Genomic DNA, 25128 nt, shown 5'->3' on the forward strand with positions numbered 1-25128 from the left:
GCGTTGTTGCTTCCTCACCTGTAACTCTAAAACCAGATTCTCTCTTGAATACAAAATTACCAACGGTTGTATTTCTCAGTGCCTCTTTCCACCCACCCCATCATAAATGTGTCGCTGAGGTCTGGCTGTTACCAGACTGCCATCTGTTGGTTCTAATGGGTAGTTCTCCCTCTGGCTCACATTGTTGAGCACAGGTGCTGCTTAACAGAAGGTCAGCTTTTGACAAATCCCCTAATCTGTTTACAATCTCCTGTTTGCAAGTACTACGAGCGGTTATGCTTATTCGTCCAAATAATCTTGGTCTTTCAATGCTGTCATGTTTCACTGGTTGTCTGGCATTTTAAATGGAGACAATGAGGTATTAAAATGCAGCCTTGGATTTAGAACTTGTGTAACTGTCTCAGCAGATATTGAATATTTTTCCTTTCAGTCATTCTTTTACCAAAGGCGAGCAGGACCTAGAACCGGGTGTACTTTCTAGTCGAGCTTAATTGAAGAAACCCTTCATATGTCAACCCCTTCGCTTTGATTCCTAACTGAAATACATTTTGAGAGAGTGTGAATGGTTGTTGGGTAAGGGTTATTCAGTGATGGACCCATAAATCAATCAATCAGGAGCCAGAAGGAGAGTCTGTTGTGAGCGCTCATCCAGAACGTGTATAAGGAAATGAGTGACGGAACAAAGTAAAGCAATCAACAGTTTAAGAGGAGCAGGAAGGAAGGCAGTGAAGAGTAACCATATATCATACAAGATGTCAGGTTGGGCAGAAAAAAAAAGGATGTTCAGCAGCTGCAGGGAGCTCGCTTGAATCACCACCTGGAGACCACACATTTAAGTAATGTCAAGCTGTGTTCAGAACCTAGAAATAGAATGTCTTGCATACATAATGTTGATCTCAGAGCGTCACACACTAAATACATGGAGAAATAGTAACCCTTCAAGCCGGTCCTCACAGTTACCGTTCGCTACACGCGTACACATTTCATATTGCATCCTGCAGTTGTTCGCCTCCTTACCCTCGATCAATGACTTAATGACCCCTTGTACGGTTTAAAAATGGACGGTGAAATCCAGCAAGTAGGAGAATCTGCTGTGTATAAACTTGTGGGTTGAAGCAACCTGAGATGCACCTGCAATTTCTTTAAGCGCATATCGCCAGCAGCTCGCTGGGTTAATGTCAAAACATGCAAGATGGAAGGGTTATTAGCATAAAGTGACATAAGTCTGACATCTCTTCAGATCAGAACCTCTCCCTTGCGGTTATCTAGTTTGACTCAACTTTTATACTAACAGATGAGATGGCTGATGGCAGCAAGTTAGCCAAGTAAACAGAGTTTCTTCACATGAAAGAGGGAGTGACAGTTTGTCCATATTAGGGTTGGTTTAGTTGGAGAAAAACAAGAACTACATTGATGTGCACATGTTGGACAGAATAATATTTATACCTGTAGAGTGTTTTTTAAAACGCATACCACACAATAGTGTTAGTATGATGTGTACTAGGAGGAGCTTTTGTTGAGGCTTCGAGGGGTTTTGATTTTACTTTGTGGTTATTTTAGCAGCAGATCTAGGAATGAGCAGCAGTACATTTATCTGTAACATTTGAGCGCTAAAATATAACAAATTATAACTTGGATGGTACTCTTATTACATTTCCAACCTTCTCGTAAGCCATGATTTGATGGTTTTTGTGAGTGTAAATATTATGAACCACTGGAAGTTGTAGTTCAGCTCTATTCTTTAAGTTATATTTCTGTTTGACAAAATGCACCCAAGGGTTCAAGCCCAAGACAACCCTGACTACTTGCTCGGAGAGGAAGGGCAGTGCTTTCGTCACTTTAAACATCAATAGTAGCCTTTGTGCTCAGACAAATGGCAATGGTAATTTTCACCATCTTTTGATGCCAAAATATTTCCGGTGCCCCTGCTTGGACCGGAGCCATCTTTGATCTCGGCCCTTGTTTTGAGATTCAACTACACATCTGTAAAGTTCCCTGACTGCATCTAGCACAGTTGCGTCGCTATCGCAGTGACGAAATCGGTCTACAGAAGTACTCAAAAACAGCCTCTGTGGCAGTTACTGTAACTGTCTCTAGGACCACATTGCAACATGAAGACACACACTCACATGCACACACAGACTAGCAAAGTGTAAACAATACCAACTGTCACAGCTGGTAATAACCTGTAGCTTTAGCAACATAGCTTTATTTAAAAAAGTTATGAATCCCTTCATGTCAGTTTGACACAATCTAGCATGCAAATATGGAATGCCTCGCAACATTTCACACATACGCTTGTTTAACTTTCTCTGCCTCACAAAACAAATCCCACCACAGTTGATCAGAGCTCTGCCACGTCCTCAGTGCACACTTGGTGTAACACACACACACTGTCCTTTTAAAGCAACCTTCGCTGCCTCCCTTTACACAATCCCAGACAGTGGTGGTTAATAAGAACATGTATTTGTTCCTGTGTGAGTTTTGTGTTCTGTGTGCGTTTCCTGCTGGTGTTCCTTTCCTCTCCTCTTGTGGCTCTCTGTGAGCCCACTATATCCTGCCAGCACAACTGACCTGTGGTAAGAAGGAAATCAATACTCAATTCCATTTTGCAGCCAGCGTGTGACAGGTACTAGATAGGAGTGGATTGGGTGCATGTAAGGAGCCGGAGCGTGAGTCGGCACTTGACTTACCCCTTTCCTTTCTGTCTCTCTCTCTCTCTGTCTCACTGTCTAGCTCGACCAAGTACAACAACTCAGGTGTATGTTCATGCATTACACGTCATCTAGCGTTAATATTGAATATGTATATAATATGTATATTGAACATGTACAAATGATTGTGATTCTAATCAGAATTTGTCTTGTATGATAATTGTTAGACACACAATACAATAGATAGGTTACATCCGAATAAAATGCATATGGCAGGACACTTTGTTGAGCACATATGCAAACAGTATCTGTACACATGTGATTATAACAGCGGTGACGGGAACATGCACCTTCCACACTGTCACTTCTCAGGACATATGGTCGCTCCATCTGGGAGGTTTTGATCATGTGGGCAGCTAGTAGAGAAAATATCTGAGCCTTCACTGCAGAATACAGTTCCAGAAGTCTGTATGAATTCAGTTAGTCAGTTCACCGCTTTGGTCCAGACTTGAATATCTCTATTGCCATGGTGGTCCCTAACTTTTGGGGTTTTGGGTTTTTGGTTCACTTTTTTTATTAAAATATCATGACTAAAACTCTCAAGCAAGTTAGCTTGCACCATTAGCAATGTTAGACTCCTCTTAGGGGTGCACAACTAAATTTCAACTTAGCACCTCGAAAAAAAATGATTATTTACATATTAGGTCTGCTATTGTTATTTTATGAAATTATTTTTAGCCCTCAACTTCTATTGTTCTTTATGTATTTCATGTTGATGTGATGGCCCAGTTTTCCCAACAAGGGTCATGCACCTAATCGCACTAAAGCACTCGAACATTGATGTATGTACAGCTGAGGCAGGTATTGAGAATTTAAAAGCACAAAAATATCTCTGACTCGAGATTAAAGGACTGATTTGAGAACACTTTCAGAACTCAAAACTTTACTTTTAAACCTTGGGTACAGTATATTGATTTTGACTTATTGAGTGGAGTAGTAGGATGGCATTGTTTCATCAGAAGGCACCGGGCCTTAAGCATTTTTAGATTTGAATATAAGCTTTCATTAATAGCAGATGTTGTGATTACAGCAGTTGTGATTGCAGTTAACTACTGTAATTCTCTGTATAATAGTAAATGGATTTTGGAGGATATTCCCAGTAGTGACTAATTTGGGGTTAGTCACATCTCTAATGTGCATAACAGTCTAAAGAGGAGACAGCATTCTATTAAGTACAAGAACCGTAATCAAACCTAGCAAAGCCTCATCAGCTCAACGTAGCTTGCAGGCCCTCAGCTAATTTTACTGCTCACTGAAACATAGTATGCAATACCCAATAGATGGAGAGCGCTTTGTTCATTACTGCCAATTAGGAAAAAAAGATCAAGCAAAATATGTCAACGCATGATAACCAGTTAATATATTTTTAATTAGTGCATGCTTTTCTTTTCTCCTGTTGATTCCTATTCACAAACCCACCCCTGTGTGCATTTAATTCCTCCTCCAGCGCCTCTTGATGAAGTTAGCTTCCATTATGTTTTTGAGAGCGGCAGAGTGACCGAGCGGGGATGCCGTGAGATTAAAAGTTGAGTGGGTGAGCTCACTGGCTCGCCTCGTGCACCATTTTAAATGAGGTCTCAGCGAATCATTTTACAATTTAATAAGCTAATAAACCTGATATGGCAAGTAGTTTGAAGTGCCCTTGGGGGGTCAAGGCACAGTTTACAATCCCATTTAAGAAGCTTGTTCTATTACCCTGCTGACAAAAGCTTGGACAGGCTCACAGAGGGAGATGGCTGCGTTCTGATACAGCGGATCCGTTACTTCAAAGGTCACACTCAACACTGAGAGGTCAGTCTGAACCCGACTCACTCCATTCCTCAAGACGGCTCCCTGGAGTCTTATCATAGGGCGTTTGATAGCCGCCATATTAACACCTGGTGAGAAAAAAGGCCGTCAAGTAGAGTTGAAGTACCTCCGCTCTCTCATACAAGTAAAGGCCAGACACCTCGCCTGTCTAGAGATTACATTGAATTGCTTCAAATTGAGTTGCAAGGACTGTTCTTATTACTCCATCAGCAATCTCAAATGCAATATATAATATAGGAATAAATAAACCGATATCTCTTGTAAAAAAAAAAAGAATTTGTCCCAGATTCGATTCATTTTAGTTGATTTATTTGCCTATCAATAGCTGCAATCGTCGGTCATATGGGGGAACAATTCTAGTCATTCCTCGGACAATGAAAGTGGTTTTAAAGTTTTTCTCACCCACATCTTGGTGTGAGCTTCAGAGTCATTTTAGACTACTAGTATGAACAATTTTAAAAACAGGATTAAGGACTATTTGAACACGGATGTACTTGTACTTCTAATTAATTTGCTTTTTTTTTGTCTGTTACTTGTCTCTTTAATGGGAAATTCCTTATTTCTTATGTTTTTTTTCAGTTTCGTCTTTAAGTGTGTTATTTGTGCATTTATGTGTGAAACTTTCATGCTGCAGTCTTGGTCAGGACTCCCTCAGAAAAGGGATTTTAAATCTCAAGGGGATTATCCTGGAAAATAAAGGTTTAATAAAACATAAATTAACTCTTTTCTCTCGAGAATGCCCCATCTTTAAACACCCCACTTTTTTTCTACCCGTAACTGGGCCCCATCAGTCATGTGTTTCTTCCTAGAAAATAGTGAAGTTTCACAAATTCAAAACAAGGATGTTGCTGCTGTTGCTGCTTGGCGAACATACACACATGTCCTCCAGTCTGAGTTGCTTTGAGCCACACTGTTTCATCTAGTGCTATCAGGGCTGATGAGAGCCTCTCGTCTTTCTGGGTCTGCTGCAGCTGCTGTGTGGTGAGTGGCAAGCCTCTCTGATGGCTCTCCTTTATCTTCACATCAAGCGTTTTGCCGCTCCTTTCATTTTTGTACTTGTGCCAGATTGAAAAGGGAAACTTCACAAAACTTGTTTCTGAATGACAGGTTCAGGCTGGAGAGTTGCATCCTGATCCATTTTTACGGATTGCTCAACTTAATTTCATTATTCATTATTTATTCAACACTTGCTTAATCAGATTTCATTTTATTTTTGTGCCTGTTCTGTATTGTACTTGTGCCATTTATTATCCTTTGTAGTTTCCTCTCTAATAACGCCAGTACATTTTTAACAAACATGAAATACTACAGATAGAGGATCTTCAGATATTAAGGATTTAACGAGGAATTATAAGATAAGACAACACCTTCAAAGTAAAGATACTTGAAGTGTTATGCTGAAAACATGTAAAATGTATTAATGAGTTTTAAGATAGTAAAAAAAAGAATGTTTTTTGCTTTATTTTCATGAAAAAAATAATTTTGCGTGTTTTTTCAGCTGTTTTGTGATTTTGTCATTCTTCGAAATGGCCAGTGTTGCTGTGAAAGTAACATTAGCATGTTAAGCTAAGAAAAACATAGATGTGTTCTGGTCATCCATTAAAAAAAAGGGATGTGAAACAGATTTCATTCCTCCTTTTTAGTTTCTTGGACTTTTACATCTGCTGACACTAAAGCTTACCCTGTCTAAGCTTGGAGGAACTGATCTATGATTGATAGGTGACTAAATCAAGAAACAATAACTCCTATCAACGCCTTTAGTTAAAGCACAATACTTAGTGTGAGAAATATCACCAAAAAGGGGAAATAGTGGCCAGTTTGTCATTGCACATGTGTCAAGGATATTGCCAAATCCTGATAGTGGGCGTTTTGTAACCCCCAACAGCAACGGGAAAGGAAACATATGTTGACCACAGTGAAATGTACCTCTACACGCAGTGACATGACTCACTGAGACACCAACATGAATCCAGATAATATTTTCATCAATATATGAGGAACAAAATAGGCCAACACCCCTAAAATATCTCGTTTTATTGTATGCTGTCCTGTATCAAACTGTGATTGTTGACAAAATACACTCCAAATTTAATATCACATCTTTTCTCTCCCTCTCTCCATCTCGACTGCCTTTTGTCAGAGCCACAGGCATTTACCTATTAGTGGTCAGCAGAAATTCTAAAAAAAGGAAAGCTGAGGAAATTTAGGCCTTTATGCACATGGCTGATAAGAAACAGGGAGACATTGCATTTCTTTCACATCGCTTTAACGTGGACTTCTCCAAATAGTATGTTGTTGGGTGCTGAGGGAGGCGATCTGACTGTGAGTTTGAGTGATAGTTTCAAATTATTAAAGCAATACCTTATCATCTAAATTGACAGTCTGAACGTTTCTGCCCAAATGTAGACATGTTGTTCTAGACCAGAAATACTTGGAAGCGGGTTTTATGGAAATCTAATTGCAAATCATCTCAATTAATTCGTTTTGCCTTTAAAGTATATGTTGAATTGAACTCTGCAAAGTTTTTCAAATGTTTTCATAAATCACGGAAACAATTGAATATCCTCGTGTTTTCATATGTGAAATATATTGTGGAATACATTGTGAAATGTCTAAAAACCACAAGTCTGTATGTGTGGTTTGTCACAGGAACAGCTGTTTGCATGCGATAAACCATATGTGAATTTATGTATTTATGTATTACATGTGAAACATCACTTAAAACTACCTGATGTTAGTTTCTCAGTGGATTCTATGTGAAATGGTGTTTTACATATAAATGATCATGTGCCTTTCTTTTATAATGTAAACACTTTTGTCAGCTTTCTGTCTATCAACCAACTGATTCATATAAAGAGGGAAACTAACAGTTTCCACGTTCTTCCAGACAAATAACTGCTTTGTCTTTTCTCCCACACAGACACAGCAAATGCTGTGAAGGCATGTCTGTGCCTCGTTGCTTTGTCAGCAGCTACCAGAGTTCAGTTGAATTTTAACACTTTGTAGTCGTGTAATGGTGAGTATTTCAAAAACCCACTCCTCAAAATTAATTTCAACTTAACACCTGCACTTTTAAGCTGAGGTCCCAACTGATTCCTGAATTTAAGAACCAGGTTCTTGACTTACGATCAGAGTTAATATGCTGTAGAATTGCTCCCATCTGCTTAGCTTACAGGCCCCTGTCTGCTGTTCATTATACATGACCAATCAGCTATTGAGCGCATACCCAACAGGGCTGGTTACCTTCTAACAACTGGCAATCAAAATCTTCCTGTCTGCTTGGAGGAGTTTCATCCCTTTAATAGAAAAGTGTAAGAGGAGAGAGATTTTTATCCTTTCTACAGAGCATTTACATTTAATTTTTGTAACAGCTGGAATGTCATATCTTTTGTGTAATCCTTTTACACAAATGTGGAATCAAGCTGTCATAAATGTTGATTTTTATATTCACGAGTGTCATGTGTCTTACACAGGCTGCACTCGACTATTACATTATGACGCAGTGGATGCATTCTCTATCTGTCCGTTTATTTTTGAAATATTACGCATTATGGAGATCACATCCTTGCTCACATCACCCGGCCACGCCAAACACTTGAAACACCACGTTGATGATGTCTTTTCAAGCGACGGACGTCATCACTCTCAATACTTCCATTACACAACACACAGTGTCGCTCAGAAGGAACGGCAATTCAAATATTGTGTTGATAGGGCATAAAAGTTTGTAATTTAGGATTAATGCCTTTTCAATTTGCCCAACAGGTTTTATCGTCATGATATCCACATCAGTGTCAGTGATTGTCGTGCTCGTGGCGTTTGTGAACGGAGCGAGAAATGGTGAGTGTGTGCTTTCAGAGTGAAGAAGCAAATCTAAATGGAAATTTACAGATGATTGTTTTTACACCTTTCTTTTTCTGACTCTTAGATTCTTCCAAACTATATTTAAAGCTGGGCATTTACAATTAAGATTCTCGTCAACGTGGCACATCTAAATTAATTTTCATTCTCATTGCTAGAAGACGACATGCAGCCGTGTGCCAAGGTCCAGATGTCCAGCTCAGTGGTGCCTTTGGGGTCACCTGTCACAGCCACCTGTGTCATCAGAGACGACTGCCCTCTGGTCGTTGGGCGAGCTGTTCATATAGCGTGGCGCCTTGGCGATCGTTTCCTCCCCAGCAGCCCCGTGGCCAATGAGAGCGGCAGGGTTTCTGAGGTTGTTATACCAAGCTTCAATCGCACCAGGGAGTTCCTCACCTGCTGTGTCCAGGCCTCTCCTCTTCAAGTAGTAGGAGGAGTGGAGATCAGAGCTGGATGTGAGAACGATTTAGAAGAGATCTGACACCTGTTAATGGATCGGTAGATGGATACTAACGTAATGTAACAACTTCATAACCTTTTTCACTTTATTTGTCCTCTATAGATCCACCAGAAGCACCACAAAACCTCAGCTGTCAGACAAACCTCACCACCCCGAACACCCTGACCTGTAGCTGGGACCCTGGACAGCAGGAGACCCACCTGCCCACAAAGTACTCCCTACACACCGAGATATGGTAATATTCTGCCTGTAAATGCCATCTACCAGGAATACACTGAAGCACTTACCAGAAAGCAAATATAATTTTGTTTACAAAGTATGCCTGTGAGTTTGCACAAACTGTGTTTCCCAAATTCTAATTTCATTTCAGGGATTCAAATGAGAACCACACTTACGAGCTCCAACCAAGAGTCCACCGTTACACCATCCCTCGCTCTGGCTTTGGCCTCTTCTTAGATATGAAGATATATGTGAAGGCAGTGAATGAACTTGGAGAAGTAACATCAGCACCTATAGTTTTGGAACCTGTCGGCGCAGGTGAGAAATATAGAAGATCTATGCATTATGTTTAAAAAATATTTGATTGTTTCTATTGTTGGGGAGTACTACTGCAGACGTGAAAAAAAAGTTGTATTAAGCATTTTGTGGCTCAAGAAGGAGATAAGCGAATCTGACAAATGACAAGTGAAGTCATTTGAGTCCGTTGGTTTGTTTGGACTGGGAAATGGGGTCGCAACTTGAGAAATGGGTTAACAATCTTTATTTCGCAGTAGATGGAATGTCTTTTTTATCCATATGGTTAGAATAGGCTTTTAGTATTCTGGAAATAACTTCAGACCAGCTCCTATGTGTAGTTATATGACCCTCTGGATATTTTAAAGATCTCTCTATGTTTATCTTTTGGAAAAGCTGCCTGGCTCTGTGACAAATGAATACATCTAATGTCATCTAATGTTTTTCTGCACATTTTAGATAAAGTAAAAGAAATGTGAGGAAAAATTAATTCCATTTTAATCACAGCTTTTGCTTTGTTTATGGTTTTGTCACAGCTAAGTTTGACCCACCAACGATTCTGAAGATTGAAACGATGCCTAAAAAGTACGGCTGCCTAAAGCTGAGCTGGAGCTTATCTCAGCACCAGGCCTGGATGCATGTCTTCCACCTAAACCTGGAAGTTCGACTTATGACTGCTGACAGCAGCCAATGGAATGAACAACCAGTGAGTAAAATTCATTCTGGTGTCAAGATAAACTTAACTTTAACTTTTGACACAGTAGCTATAAGCAGCCATGCAGTAATAACACATGCTTTAACTTCATAATGTGCTTGCCTGGAGTCATATTTGTAGATCTGGGACAAACCCATAACGTCATCCAGGCTGGACTACTGTAACTCCCTCTATCTAGGCGTTTCTCAGGCTAACATTTCCCATCTACAACTAATTAAAATAGCTGCTGTCTGGTTCTTAACAAAGTCCAAAAAACAAGACCACCTCACCCCTATCCTTGCATCCTTCCAATGGCTCCCTCTTCATTTCAAGATAAACATCAAAAACCTTCTAACTGTCTACAAATCTCTTCATGGTTTTTCTGTAGCGGCTCCTTAGCTCTGGAAAAGCCTTTTGGAGGCCGTCAGACAGTCTCTTGATACATTTAAGATGCACCTTAAGACCCACTTTTATTCTCTAGCTGTAAAATGTGTTTAACCTGTTTTATCCAATTCTCTGAGTTTATCTTGTTTTATCTATTTCCATGCACATATGTGTCTCAATGGTTGTATCTAAGCTTACATATATCTTTGTGAAGCACTTTAGTGCGAAACCTGTTTGCTTTTAAAGTGCTATATAAATGAAATAAACTTTAACTTAAACACACAATAGATCCTGGTGAACCGGGTTAAAACCACCAAATCCGTGGACCAGTGCCGTCTCCTCCATGGGACTCAATATCTCGTCCAGATTAGAGTCAGATACCAGCAGAGCCCCTGGAGTGAATGGAGCAGCAGCCAGTCTGGAGTCACCTTGGACAGTGGTAGGGCTCAGATCAATTCACAGTGACACAATCAGTCACTCTAACATTTTCCAATCTATTGCCTTTTCTTCCATTCCCTGGTCTTTTCAATATATGCTAATGCCATGTCTACATCTCCCATTGCTTTGCTCTATAGCACAGGCTGAATTGATGTATTGAGTTCTGCCGCACACTCAGGCAGTGAATCCATAGTCCACAGCCACCTGTCTTATAGAGGAAAGTTTTAGTTTTTAAAGAGTGAGGAGAGAAGTGCAAGTTTCTGACGAACCACTAAGCTGACAGCCGTCTCTTTCTTTTCAGCTCCCACTGGACGTCTAGACTGGTGGATGAGGGTATCAGGGGATCACATGAACAAACAACTCAACATCTTGTTTTGGAAGGTACACACATCACATTTTGCTCAACACCTGTCACGGGCTGATGTATTTTCTGTCGTAGCTCTTGTTGAGTGTGCGAGGTCTGCCTTTAAAATGCCCTCTCACTTTTTTTTTTTAGCCATCAAAACAATTCCGTGCCAACGCCAAAAATGTGTCATACATTGTCTCGGTGAAAAAGCTGCCAGGTGAAAATGGAAAGTTGTGCTCTACAATGGAGAATTACTGCTTCTTCCAGCCTCCCGTGAGAGCAAAGAAAGTGTACCTGCGTGCTGCTAATGCAGCAGGGAGATCCTCCCCCACTGAAGTGCGGATTTACCTACCTAGAGGTAAAATTGACCACCTTAAACCTGCTTAAACTGGTTTAGAAAGTAGCTCAAATATGATACAGATTAATACATTTCCTCACAATGTGTACGATGTGTTTTCTGTAGCTCGTGCAGTGATATCAGACGTCACAGTCATTCCTCAGGATGACAGATCCCTGCTGGTCCAGTGGAGAAGCCTGCTGTCTTCCAGTCTCACTGGTTTTGTGGTGGAATGGAGACCTTTGTTACAAACGGACCTCTCTTTCACCCAGTTTGAATTAACTGGCAGAAACCAGACACTCCTTGTAATAACAGGTATGTTTTATAGTATTTGTATTGCAGGTTTTGGGATCCATGTCCCTCCGATTTTACTCAACTTTTATTTGACTTTCCTAATCTAGTGTTTATCCCTTACCCCGAGAATCCATTCTCATACAATGTCTTCTTTTTCCTGTGCACAACCTGCCTGTACACACTGTTAGGAGCTTATGGGCACTGATACACTCTAACCTCTTCACTCTCATCAATAGGCAGCTTTGAGCCCTACAAGCCCTATGGGATCTCTGTGTATCCGAGGTTTAAGGATGGGATAGGCCTTCCTCAGACTGTTAATGCCTACTCCAGACAAAAGGGTAAGTCACCAAAGACACAAAGAGCATCACACAGAGAGCAGGCAGGGGTGTGAGAGTTGGGCGGCTGCCTCAACTTTGAAGAAGTGAGAAAAGAGGTTGCCACATGATTTCACAAAAACAGTGCAATCTATTAGAAACAGCTAATCCATGATGTAATAATGCCCTCTTGTGGATAGAAATTAATACTTTCTTTTGCTGGGCTGAAGGTTTCAAATCATGAGCATAATCACTCATTAAAGCTGGAATAATGACTCACAATATTTCTTTTTTTAAGCTCCATCCATGGTTCCGAAAATTCAAATTGAAAATATCTGGGAGACACAGGTTGAGCTTACCTGGGATGAAATACCATTAGACCAAAGGAACGGAATCATCCGGAACTACAAAGTCTTCTACTGTGATAGGAAGGGACCCATTAACGGTAGGTTAAAGACCTTAATTGAACTGTTCTAAAACATTTTCTTCTTTACTTGATCCTATCTGATGTCTGACACTTCTTTCAGTTGTGATTGCTGACCTGGAAGCGAGGAGAGTGATCCTGAGAGACCTCAACAATGTGTTTGTGTATGAAGCTTTTATGATGGTTAGCACGTTTGGTGGGAGCCGGAACGGGTCAACATTTGAATTCCCAATGAAATCCTTCGGTTCGTATTAACATTCGGCAGTGGCTTTCTAGAAACATGAGATTAAGACAGTGTCTATTCCCACAGCAGATATGTCATCCAGAATGCTTATTCTTCTCCTCTCAGATGCAGTTGCTGTTGTGGCAATTGTAACTGTGTCTGTTGTTGGACTGTTATTGATGGTTATCTTCATCGTCATGACTTGTTTCTCCAACAACAAAAGGTGAGATCACTGTCACGCTGACTTAAGCTGTGAAGCTGTGGTGTCATTCCTTCTGAAAACATTTTTCTTTCTTTTGCAGGCTAAAGAGGCGTTTTTGGCCAGCTGTTCCAGATCCGGCTAATAGCAGCATCAAGAGATGGACATCAGAATCAACACAGGTGCAGAAAATTGACTTGTGCAGCATTAAATGCTTTTGTGTAATAATAACCCACTTCAAAAGCTTCAATTTTATTTTAGCAATGGATCAAATGACTACGTGCAATGTGAATGGAATTGGTAAAAAGGATGAACCCACAGATCATTATGACCAGCTCTGCAGTTCCCCTCCGCTTTTAACATTGTTTTGGTTTTACAAGCCGCAAATTTTCTCAGTGCTCTCCTTACACCCAACAACCAGCCGCAGCATGCAGCTGTTTTTCAGCAAAAAGTCTACGATAAATCCTCTGTGCACCACCTGCCCATCACCAAACAGCAGACAGACAGACAAAGTTAGCAAATACCTGATGATCATATTGGAGCATTTAGCAGCTACAGAGACAGATACTTCCGTCAGAAGTTGGAGACCAAAACAGAGCTAAAATGGGAGGGAATATTGAACCAACAATACAAAGGAATTGTAATATTGCTCCATGTGTGCAAAAGGTGTAAACAAGCAACCGCTTGCTATCACATTCACCACAACAACAAGTGCATCATTTAAAGCTTGTTCAAAAGTACCCATGCGTGCAAACAAAACACAAATTCTGCTTTAATATACTTATGTATGTATGTTTAAGTGATATACTTGTCAAAATACAGGCCTTATTTATTTTCCTTTTGCAGGATTCTCATGTTGCCTTCGACAATGAGGAGCCCAATCCAATGTACCTGTCCCACCTGAGCTTCCTGGACCTCACTGTGAAACTAACTAAAGAGGACGATGACCCATGGTCAAGCAGTGCAGAGGACACCAGTGACCTGGGAGAGTCCATTTGTGGTTCACCATTCACCCCTGGCTACTCCGGTTCCAACAGCGACTCTGTTCCTTACGCTACTGTGGTCTTCTCTGGTCCATGCAACAGCCCTACGCCTCATGTCTACCTGCGGTCTGAGTCCACGCAGCCCCTCTTGGAAACTGAAGAGTCCTTCAGTCCAAAGTGCTACCATAACATGGCAACTAATGGGATGCCGAGTGAGCAATGTTTTTTTGGACCTTCCCATGATTGTGTACCTGTAAAAGGGGCAGATCCAGCCATTGTGTGGGATGACTTTCCTTTTCTCCGAGCATTATCCTTGAATGATACTCAAAATGGCTAGAAGTACTTTGGTGATTATAAGAGTAGCTGCTTTGCAAGATCTTCATCTAGTTCTGAGTTTGAAATGAGCCGATTGTGATAAGTTGATTCAGCAGAGCACATATCTGTAAATGCATGCAAGATTTAATGCTAAAATCATTTTTATATTTAATGATTATGATGTCCACACTTTGTTCATACCACACTTTGTAGATATGTCACCTCTTTAACAAATAAACTTTTTACTGGAGAAAAAAATGTATATTGTTGAGATGATTTTGTCATGGGGCTTATATATCATCAAAATGAAAATTACTTTTTTAGGCCAAGTTTGCAGTTAAAACTATTTCTTGGAATAAAATAATTTAACTGTATGAAGACAGAAACAAAGTTCTCAGTGTTAGTCCATTAGTCCATATTTAGTTTTTTTTATTTGATTAGGTCCTCATAAACATTACTGCAGTGAAATCCAATTGGAAGTATTTATACAAAATGTTTATGTATCAACATAAACCCCATAATGACGTGCTGTTTTGCTAGAGATGAACTATGAGGTAAATGGGACACTTTTGTTGGTAAAATGGGACTCCTAATTCGACTATTTGTTTACTCCAAAATTTCAGTGAAACCAAAACTGCTTTAAATTTCCATTTAGTTTTATAACACGGAGGTAATGGATATTAAACTGAAAGGTGATAAAAATGCATCGGATATAAGGATTAAAATACAAGATTTGTTAAACGACTCCCCTTTGTACCATTCTGCTTAATTCATTATATTGTATTTTGATTTGATTTAGCTCCTCTCTCCTCTTTCTCTTTGTAATTTGCAATTTTATGTTGGATCATTAATTCAAAACAAAAGCTTCAACGTTGCAGTTTGATATCGTAGGCTATATGTCCATATTTAATCAAATAATTGCTATAGATTGTCCAATCATTACTATTATATATACTATTTTGATTCATTGACTTATTGATATTGGTTGTATTTATAATATATATATATACTATATTTATCCTGTACTAAAACTCCCACTCAACCTGAAAACCCAAAGCCTCCCACAATTTAAGCCACTCTTCACAAAAACCTTCTCAAATACAGTAAATTTGAATAATTTAGTTATTAAGCAACACATCTTTAATGCTAAAAAAAAAAGCAGTAGTGGAACAACGACTCCCTGACTCGATTAACTGCTGTTTTTCATGACAGAAACCGAAACTAATCTCTCTTTATTCATTCAATCGATGTGTTCTGGGATTGTTAGCTTAGCCTAGGAAGACGAGTACCCGATCCTAACTCGGCTAGTGAGGTCTAGTCAAAATGGCGAGCCTCATCTAGGGGTCGAGTGTGATAAACTGTCACATTTTCATAGTTTCAGGGGGGGGTATTTTCGGCCTCGTGAGCTATCCTGATGGCCATGTTAGCAAACATAGCTCTGCGAGCTGTTCTGAAGTCCTCAGTTGGTGTTTTGCGAGAAAGCGTCGCTCTGTCAGTGAAGCCCTGGACATGCAGCTCGTCTTTATTATGGGGACCGAGAGTCGGCTGTGGTGAGTGGAAGCGACCCGGAGGACCAGAGGGACCTGACTAACGTTATGTGTTTAGAAAATAGGATACTAATGCATTACACCTGGTTGTAAACAGTGTCGAACACTAACGTTACCTGTCTCACAATACCTATATCAGTGAAACCCTAACCCCTTTTTGCTTTCCCCCCAAATAGATTAATGGTTTCACAAATCTAAAACTGTTTAAAGCGTTTCCGTCTTCTCTGGGGTTGTCTAGTCCAGATTTGACAGGTCTAGATAGAGTGGTTATTAGATCTGGACCTGGTCGTGGGATCCAGACAGCATTGAGGCTTTACCTGAAATGTCTAAGACGCTTTCGCAACAGTCAGATGTTGAGACAGAAGTCATGCATCACATTGAATTCACATTAAATAAGAATATTAAACAAAGTGCATTTACAATTTATTGCACTGATTGAAATCTTTGAAACATACAGAATAATAGCAATAATTGGCATACTCATATTTACACAGTTGCCAGTTTATTTTACACACCTAGACAAAAGTATGTGTAATATTTAATGTATTTATATCGGTGAGGGTTGGCTAAATATTAGAAATACTTCTACTTTTGCAATACATTTCAACAGCATCAAAAACTGCAAGCTTGCCTCCGATATCACCATAGATCTGAGTGGACATCTCTCGTCTGCCTTCGCTATGACTTTTAATGAAGTCAAAGAGGTTTTTACTGAAAGCAGTTGGGGAAACATTGTTGGAAAACAAATTCAGTGGTAGTGATTGCATAAACAATTGTTGGACCAAAAGTATTATAGAAATAAACAGTAAGCTGATTCATCAAAAGTACCAACAAATAGCTGGCAGATTAGTTGGTTAATAAATGACGTTTTGGGAAGCATGAGGAAACTAACCGCCAGGCTTCGGAAGGATGTGCAGATTTCAATAAGTTGCTAAATACTCTTAGTGCAATATGGACCCCTCTCTGCAGCAGGCTTGCAGAATTGTTATTCCAAACTTGGCTTAGTGTTTCTGTGCGTGTGTGTTTCTGCTCAATCTGATGCGCCATCTCTGATCATATCGAGAGCATCTAGAGCAGCTGTACGTTTATCTGCCCCTCAGGTCTACTTCAACGTGAAAGCTGGTTTTCAGACGCACCAAAACATCCGTTAACAGATCACTTTACTGCGTCACGATAGCAGATCGCTTGTCTCCTCAACCAGAGGACAAATGCTGGGAAATCATGAATCACATGTGACTAAATAAATACTTTGACATAATGTTTACCATAAAACCGTTCAGTTTATTGTTCTAATGCACAGAAAGCACTGAGAGAGCAGCTGCTGCGCACCATCATGTCAGCTGTACGTGTGTCTGCATTTCTGCAGGGATGAAGCACCGGTGTTTTTTGGGGGGGGAAATGACATCATTTGGTGTTTTGATGATGTTAGATATTGAAAACCAATTTCCTCTCACCATCTGATATGTGCGATGTTGTGTTTTTTATCTGGGGTGAGGGACAGCCAGCGCTCTACACATTATCTCGGTTGCGCTCTTCAAATCGTGCATCTCAAAACTAGTGGATTGATTGCGACCACATGCGATCCATGCTGAGTGGCATGTCGCAAAGAAAAACAATGTCTCTAGCAGAAAGTTTCCCTCGCATGCAGGAGTGATGACAGGGTCACTCAGAATTCAATTAATTCATCTACTTGCTATGATTTCAAATTTAGGATAACATCAGATTCTTTGAGGAAATCTACAAAGGGCAGTATGCCTGTATTTCTTACCTATTATTATTATTATTATTATTATTATTATTATTATTATTATTATTATTATTATTATTATATAGCCACAGAACACTCATTGGAAATAGATGGCAGTCAGCATTATTACAGGTTTTTAACAACACGTAAAAGACATTGAGCAGTGAAGCTGTCTTTGGTTCTCCTTGAATATAAATAAGTATCGTTACATTTGAAGTCGTATCATGTTGCTATATTTAATTGATCACACGCCAGCTTTCATGCTCCTTATTGTGAAGGCCACAACATGCATTTTAATTGGAACCGCGTCACAGATGTCTTGATTCGTTCTGTAGTAACTTTCGCATTACGCAAAGTTTCCGTGTAGTTCACAGTCAGCTTTGGCCGGCAACCGGTGATCCTCTCGTGTCTGGCAAAGGCCAAGTCTTCCTTTGTCTTGCAAACATTAGATCACATTGCAAGTTTGGTTTCACCTTTTCGTCAGGGACCAACCGTTGAACCTGTTCAAATCAGCTACGACGTCTCCGTCCGAGTTGTTTTACTTCACTCCCTCCATCAATCCCTCTCTCTCCTCAGGTGCAGACGGCTTTGCTGTTCCACCACCGGTGAGACATTACGCTCGGGTTGCAAAGAAGAAGAAGACGGGTACGAGGCCGCGTTGTGTCACCGCACCATGTTTTTAGACATTTTGAAATGCTCGCTTTTTATCCAAACATGTTGTGTTTTCTTGCAGGCCCTGAGAGCCAGCTCAGCGATCTTCCTTCAACTATGCTGAAGATGGATTATACAGCTGTGCCCCTCGCTCAAACGTAAACAGACATTTATGCCGCACATGAACTGAGTAAAATATAAAGTATATTCACAATTCATTATAAATCTGCATTCACATCTTCATTATTATTATTATTTCTTCTAACACAAGCGTATTTTCTGTTGATAGGACCGATGATGTTGTCAGAAGACTTCTGTCTTTGGAGTTGGCGAGTCACGTGAGTTCTCATGTCCCCTCAGATCGCCTCGTCATATTTTACTCTGCTTTTTTGTGTCCCACTATTTTTCGATGATGATTAAGTTTCTTGAAACGCACACTGACGTGCCACTTTCAAAAGAACTAGACTCGTTAACTTGACGTCTGCTTTTCATGTCTTCAGAGTGAAAAGCTGCAGCTGAAAAAGGAACAGTTGGTTGCCAAAGTCCAGAGGGACGAGAACGACCGCAGCTCAGTGGAAGTCCGGGGTGAGTTGGGTTCCTTCAGTGTTGTCGATGTTGTTCTCACTGAAATACAGAACAGCTTATAACGTATTTTAACTGTTTATTCTTTTTCCTCAGTGGCTATTTTGACTGCAAGAATCCGAAACTATCAGGAGCACTTGCAAAAACACCACAAGGTGAGTGCAGGACCAACAATCAGCAGCATTTTGCTCCCCCCAAAAGCTTCACAGAAGATGTCGGATGACGTATCGTATCATACTTTACTCGCACCACTAGACCGCTCACGTATGAAAACGTCTTTTTCACATTTCCTCTGAGCCTTCCTCTGGCTTGAGGCATGCGTGTGCTACAGGATTTCCTGTGTACTCCACCACACAGAATAAGAACATGCTTAGCACGATCACGGTTGGAAAATTCCACGTTACGTCATACATCAAACATTGTTGTTGAAATTGACACAGATTAGTGTGGCATTTGTAATCTAGTATCTCCTCATAAACTGATGAGTGTCCCCATTTCCTCCCAAATCAGCCTGTTCACATTTGTAGTTCACGTTCTTTTTATGTGTTTATTTCATTCCAGGACAAAGCTAACAAGAGGCGGATGCTCATGGCTATTGACCGAAGGAAAAAGCTTTTGAAAAACCTGAGGTTGGTTAACTATGACGCCTTTGAGAAAGTGTGCGAGCAGCTGGGCATCACCTACACTTTCCCTCCAGAGTACTACAGACGGGCCACACGCCGCTGGCTGGCCAAGAAGGCCTTCTGCATTAAGGTAGCAAACAAATGACCCCTTCACATGTGTTTTTTTTCATTTGTGGTGTATATTAATGGTATCAATTGATTCATATCTAAAGACTTTAAACACTTAACGAGTCTCTTCCCACACGAGTGAAACGATAATGCTTATTGTGTCCGAGAGCTTTACTCAAGCTTTCTGTAGGTCGACACAGGTGTTCACTCATCTCACTGACTAACAAGTGGAAGGTGTTATTTTGTGCCTCCACTGACACTTGGTCATGTGTGTCTCTTCTCAGGTCTTCAAGGAAGTGCAGAAGCAGAAAGCAGAGCAGAGGCTGATGAAGCAACGTTTAGCCTCCGCAGGCACCGAGGCAGCCAAGATAACAGCTGTTTAAACCCAATAAAAGACAATGTCCTGTACATTACAACAATGGATTCGTCATGCTTGTGTTAACATCTTTACTTTAACACCTTCAGATACGTGGCATGTGGATAAATGGCTCCCTTTTTCGTGTGTTACCAACATGCAATGTTATTTTCTTTTGCTTTCACATTGATGGTGGAAATAAAACATTCCAGAAAGTTGTATTCAAATTTCTTTTGTACATTTATTTGTGAGGAATTATGTGACTATCAGTTTAAGGTGTTATGGATTACATTAGATTTGTGCAAAGTATTAAGTAAAGTAGAGAAGTCAAATAAACCGATTATTAGGAAGACAATGTTTTACTCTACTTTCCACTTAAGGCTGCTCTTTTTGGGTCGAACATGTCCACTATGTTATATCTCTGGTATTTTTACATCAGCTGTCAAAGGTTAAGTCCTGTTTCATTATTTGTCAAACTAATAAATCACTGAAATATGTTGCCACCAAGTGATTGCGTAATGTTAAATAATATGCAATCAGTACTGGTTTGGCATTTTTCTGCAGGCCTTGTGCAGAATTAGTGAGTTCACATGATGCCAACACCCTGCATTATCTTCAAGAGCATCTGCTGATGCTACAATATGATTCACCATGTTTAAACTCTGATTAGTTTGAGATCAAGTATTTGCGGAGAAAAGGCTTTGAACTAGCTGTCACACAGGAGTTGGACACAATGTGCCTGTAAAATATTATTAATCCGCTATAAACATTCCTCAGATGACCCAAGACATTTGAGAAGCTTATGATGTTACATTTTTGTTGACTGCCAGAGAGGTGTTGATGAAACGGTTCCCTATTGCAACGTGTCTCTTATTTTGTCCAAATACCAAAAGGGTCTTACTGTAATGTGATCCAGTACAACATGACCTCATACTATTCCCCAAGTAACTAACTGCATAGTCATCATTACGTTTCATATGCTGTACAACAAAACCTTCTGAGAAATCAGCATCACCACTTAATGACTGCTCCGCATTTATATTCAATGCTTTCAATCATGTTTTCACACCTAACTCTTAGCATACCAACACGTGCAGCCCTGTGTGCATATATACTGTATCTATATTTAACTGAGACATCCATGTGAACATTTTAAATACCTCCGGCGTTTTAATCAATCACAAAGTTTTTGCAAGCTGCAGGAAGTTTTGCAGTGGTTCAGGTCTTGAGTAAACCCATTCCTTCTTTTTACAAACTGCAGTGGAAACATAGAATAAGATTAAAAACCTTCAGCTGTATGACAACAGGGACATGATGCATTTGTGGTTGCTGTATGAAAACATGGTGTGAACAATTCTGACAACTGTGAGATTTCACTCAAGTGTGCTGATGTAACGTGAGATTGGAAATCTGTTTAATTTGAAGCCTTAACCTCCTAACAGATAAATGATCTGTAGCTGCTTGAGATTATAGCCACAAACAGCCTCACAGCTCAGCAGCAGTTCCGGTAAATCGTCTTGAGTTTGTCAGTGAAGGACCAAAGATCTTTCCCATCCTCAGAAACAGCAGTTTGTTTGCAAACCAGTATTTCACAGCTTCAGCTCGTCACAGCTTCCTGTGTGGTGTGCAGCTCGTCAGTTTGAGCAAGAGGACTGCACACTGACAGACTCTTCTGGTAAGTGACACCTTTTTTTCCCCCTCTCGCAGTAGATTCACTTAAGAATGCACTTTTAATTTAGTTAAACTGTTGCTTATTATCACCATATTTACAAATCTTTAAACTTTAGAACTTCAAAAGTTCTGCATTGCCAATAAACTTCCTCTGGCAGCACCAATACCAGATACCAGATACCATGGGCTGTCACATGTTCTTTTGTACTGAAGGAGCACAGAAGTAGCCCCTTCACATAAATCATTTTTTCATTTCAAGACAATTACCAAAGCAGAATATTTTCTGAGCAACATTAGTCGCTGAGCTGTTACACAGGATTTTCTTAAAATACAAGTAGATTTCTGATTAGGAACCCATGTGAAATATTCATCTATTAATTAGTTAATCAACTATAAATCACAAGAGCTGAAACATGTATTTTACGCTTTGCAGGGTGATTCATGTATGCTTATTGAGCTGTATGAATAACACATGAATTCCGTCTTCTTATTCAGGAAAGCACTAAAATATATTTACTTATACCTCTGAATTTTTCTATGAAAACTCAAACTGTAATGCCACCTACTCTGGAAATAAATATTGGATATAAGTACACACGTAAAACATGTGAAAACAATTGTGGCACATGGAAAGATTGATTTATGTCATTCCTCCAGCAGCGTTTTGCTCTATTCCAGTGCTAACAGCTGAACATGTTCTTCAGGTTTCAAAATAAAGAAGCAGATCCAGTAATCCAAAAATGTCGAACCCAGTGGTCACCCAACCAGGTGCAGGCAGCTTTGGGACAAATGTCCAAACAGGAGAGTGGAGCACAGGCCTGTGCTCCTGCTTCAGTGACTTGTTTGTCTGTGAGTAACATTCAAAACGCTGACATTTGACAGTTTTGCCCATACACACCTGAGACACACTCAGGCACGCTTTCATTGCTATTTCCTCTTTCAAAAATTCACAATGAGACACAACTCTGTCGTGCAGGTGCTCTTGGTTGCATCTGTCCAGTTGCACTGAGCTGCTACACAGCTAATAAGTATGGAGAAAACTGCTGCTTGGGTTGTGTGCCAGGAGGCACAGCAGCCTTAAGGACTCATATGAGACTGACCTACGGCATTCAAGTAAGTAACTTATATAATTATCACAATTCTCTAGAAGACCCGTGCTTGTGCATGTTTCGGGTGGTGCTCCGAGTCTCACGTTTTCAATATCTTGGGTCTTATGAAACAGAGGAAATGTTGGGTGTTCCCTGCAATTGAGAAACTGCATTTCCTCATAGAAGGTTGATGTTCCCTATTTTGTTTTTGCACACTTTTAACCATAGGGAACAATAACCAATGACGCCTTGATGACCTTTTGCTGCGGACTTTGCGAGATCTGCAGGATGGCGCGAGAAATCCACATCAGGAATGGAGAAATGTAATCGCAAGAAGACATAAAGGATTCTGGCCCACTATATACAGTATTTTCAGTTTGTTGATTCTGTCCAGCTATTGTGGAAATCATTTCTTTATTCTTGTAGCGGGCCTAGCGTTCATGCGCACTGCAAATAAGGGGGGGCTAATGAACAATGCATCCATGTTTATCAATCGTAATATGTTACCTGTTGCCTTCTGTGTATCTGTGTAACTGCCTAACAAAGTGCTAGTACTGATCTGCATTACTGTAAATAAACTGCATTCTTCAGTCACTCACAACATGATTAAGCATGATTTAAGCATAAACCATTTTGTTCAACATTGTCAATAAAAGATATCAACTTATTTTGGTGAATATAAACTATTTCTTAAACCAGTGCTTCCCAAAGTTTGTGGTTCGTGACCCTTCAAATAAAGAGTGTACTTGAGACACTGTTGCAGATCATTTTTTAGAGGCAGAGGAAGTAAAGAGTATTCGGTATCACAAGAACAATAGCAAAACCAGAAAGATATGCACTATTTTGTTCAACAGTGTCTTGTGACTTCTGGGTTGGAACCACTGCTGCAACACGATTTATTCTGAGATGATAAAATCATAATTGCTGCGTCCAAAATTGCAAACTATGCACTAAATACTCAATAGATTTATGTCTTCTTCTATACAGTCTATGTTTGTGTCCGACTTGATCCCGACTTGCTCTGACATCATGTGCACATGGGCAACGATAACCTCACGACATCAAGGCGGCCTACGTTTTTGGAGCCAGGCGCCGCTGCTGCTTTCCACCGACTGCAAGACCCAGGGCATGATGGGAAAAGCCTGGCTGTCACCTGATCAGAGAGCAGACTGGTTCTTAGTTTTGAACACATTTTGGGTTGGCTATCAGTCTCATGTTGTGCAATGAAGGTTGAATCTAAACACATCTTGTGTGGCTGATAATAATAAAGGCTATATATAGAGTTATTATCACAACGAGCAGCAAAGTGTTCTACAAGGCAGACGTAAAAAGAATAAAGGATAGAATACACTGCCAGATACAAACACATTTATACAAAAATATGTACAAACAAATATAAATAAATCCAAATGTGATCTGAAAACTACAAGTAGCCTACAGATCGGATCTAACAGTATGTAACTATTTCTTTGACTTCCTGTATATTCTTTGAAGGCTGCTTGAAACTGTCCGAGTTGACTGCAGCTTTTTGTCATCCCCCTCTGAGACTGCCACCTGATCGTCCACTTTCCAGGCAAGGTGCAGCTCATCTCAAACGACCCTATAGTTCCTTGTTTCCTCAACATTAATATATCTGTTCAACAAGCATGAACATATTAACCTAATTCGGCCAAAAACATCTTTTTGCAAACAATCTAAATTAAAAGATGTCTGTGTGTTTATCTGAGTTTGCTTTCGTAAACTTCTCTGCTGGCTGAGACAAAGCAGACAGGAGGACAGAGGACAGGGGGAATGCCTTTCTGATGTCTGTGTTATTGATTATTTATAAACTCAGGAATGTTATTTATTATTTAGATTTAGATTTGTTTTCAGTGAGATATTAATGAAAAATAGCTGTTGTGGTTCTAGTAGTAATATTTAGTTATATCGAAAATCATAAATAACCATAGGACGACCGTAGTTCTCTGTCACGCTTGGAAAGGGAAGGGATGAACGGAGCAGTTTGTTGTTGCTTGCAATCTGCAACCTCACCACTAGATGGCACTACATCTCCTTCTGTTCCTTTAAACAAGGGAACTAAAACATGTTAACAAAGCAGGCAACTCTAGCTGTTAACACTTAAATCCTCAAATATTAGTGTAGCCGAGGGTTTATGTTGCGCCTATATCAACATAATAGCTTACTTAAGCAAATACTTTTTTTTTTAAAAACACAAACTTGATATCTAAATACGTATGCTGTTACTCCATATACATATTGTAAATTGGTTAATTTATTGACTACTAATCATCAAATATAGAAAATCTTTCTCTCTGTTTGTACTGATTTTTACAAATATCTACGCCTGGAAATTGCCCGCCAAGTACTTCCTGGAACTATTTGAAGTCTACGTGACCAACAAGCATTTTGAACTTCCGTTGACGCGACTGTCTCTTTTTACAGCTCTGG

General features: G+C 40.0%; 3 protein-coding genes across 3 annotated transcripts; all 3 read left to right on the plus strand.

Annotated features, from left to right (window-relative positions):
* Window positions 1–5369: 5369 nt before the first annotated feature.
* Window positions 5370–14554, plus strand: csf3r (colony stimulating factor 3 receptor). Its single transcript, XM_031853514.1, has 17 exons — window positions 5370–5504; window positions 7444–7539; window positions 8289–8363; window positions 8543–8839; window positions 8947–9079; window positions 9215–9381; window positions 9894–10063; window positions 10724–10874; window positions 11175–11254; window positions 11370–11577; window positions 11683–11871; window positions 12087–12188; window positions 12463–12609; window positions 12692–12832; window positions 12938–13034; window positions 13114–13192; window positions 13857–14554. The coding sequence occupies exons 3-17, from the start codon at window positions 8300–8302 to the stop codon at window positions 14328–14330; spliced, it is 2499 nt and encodes an 832-aa protein (XP_031709374.1). The 5' UTR covers window positions 5370–5504; window positions 7444–7539; window positions 8289–8299; the 3' UTR covers window positions 14331–14554.
* Window positions 14555–15625: 1071 nt separating this feature from the next.
* mrps15 (mitochondrial ribosomal protein S15) lies at window positions 15626–20142 on the plus strand. The gene is made up of 8 exons (XM_031853247.1): window positions 15626–15858; window positions 18179–18247; window positions 18336–18411; window positions 18543–18591; window positions 18754–18838; window positions 18932–18990; window positions 19397–19588; window positions 19851–20142. Exons 1-8 carry the CDS (start codon window positions 15723–15725, stop codon window positions 19947–19949), a joined length of 765 nt encoding a protein of 254 aa, XP_031709107.1. The 5' UTR covers window positions 15626–15722; the 3' UTR covers window positions 19950–20142.
* A 1353-nt stretch (window positions 20143–21495) lies between these two features.
* Window positions 21496–23432, plus strand: LOC116386833 (cornifelin-like). The gene is made up of 4 exons (XM_031853386.1): window positions 21496–21596; window positions 22297–22441; window positions 22569–22705; window positions 22909–23432. Exons 2-4 carry the CDS (start codon window positions 22333–22335, stop codon window positions 23005–23007), a joined length of 345 nt encoding a protein of 114 aa, XP_031709246.1. The 5' UTR covers window positions 21496–21596; window positions 22297–22332; the 3' UTR covers window positions 23008–23432.
* The last annotated feature ends 1696 nt before the right edge of the window (window positions 23433–25128 follow it).

Source organism: Anarrhichthys ocellatus, unplaced genomic scaffold (genome assembly GCF_004355925.1).
Source record: "Anarrhichthys ocellatus isolate YVR2014 unplaced genomic scaffold, GSC_Weel_1.0 scaffold13, whole genome shotgun sequence".
NCBI classification, from domain to species: domain Eukaryota; kingdom Metazoa; phylum Chordata; class Actinopteri; order Perciformes; family Anarhichadidae; genus Anarrhichthys; species Anarrhichthys ocellatus.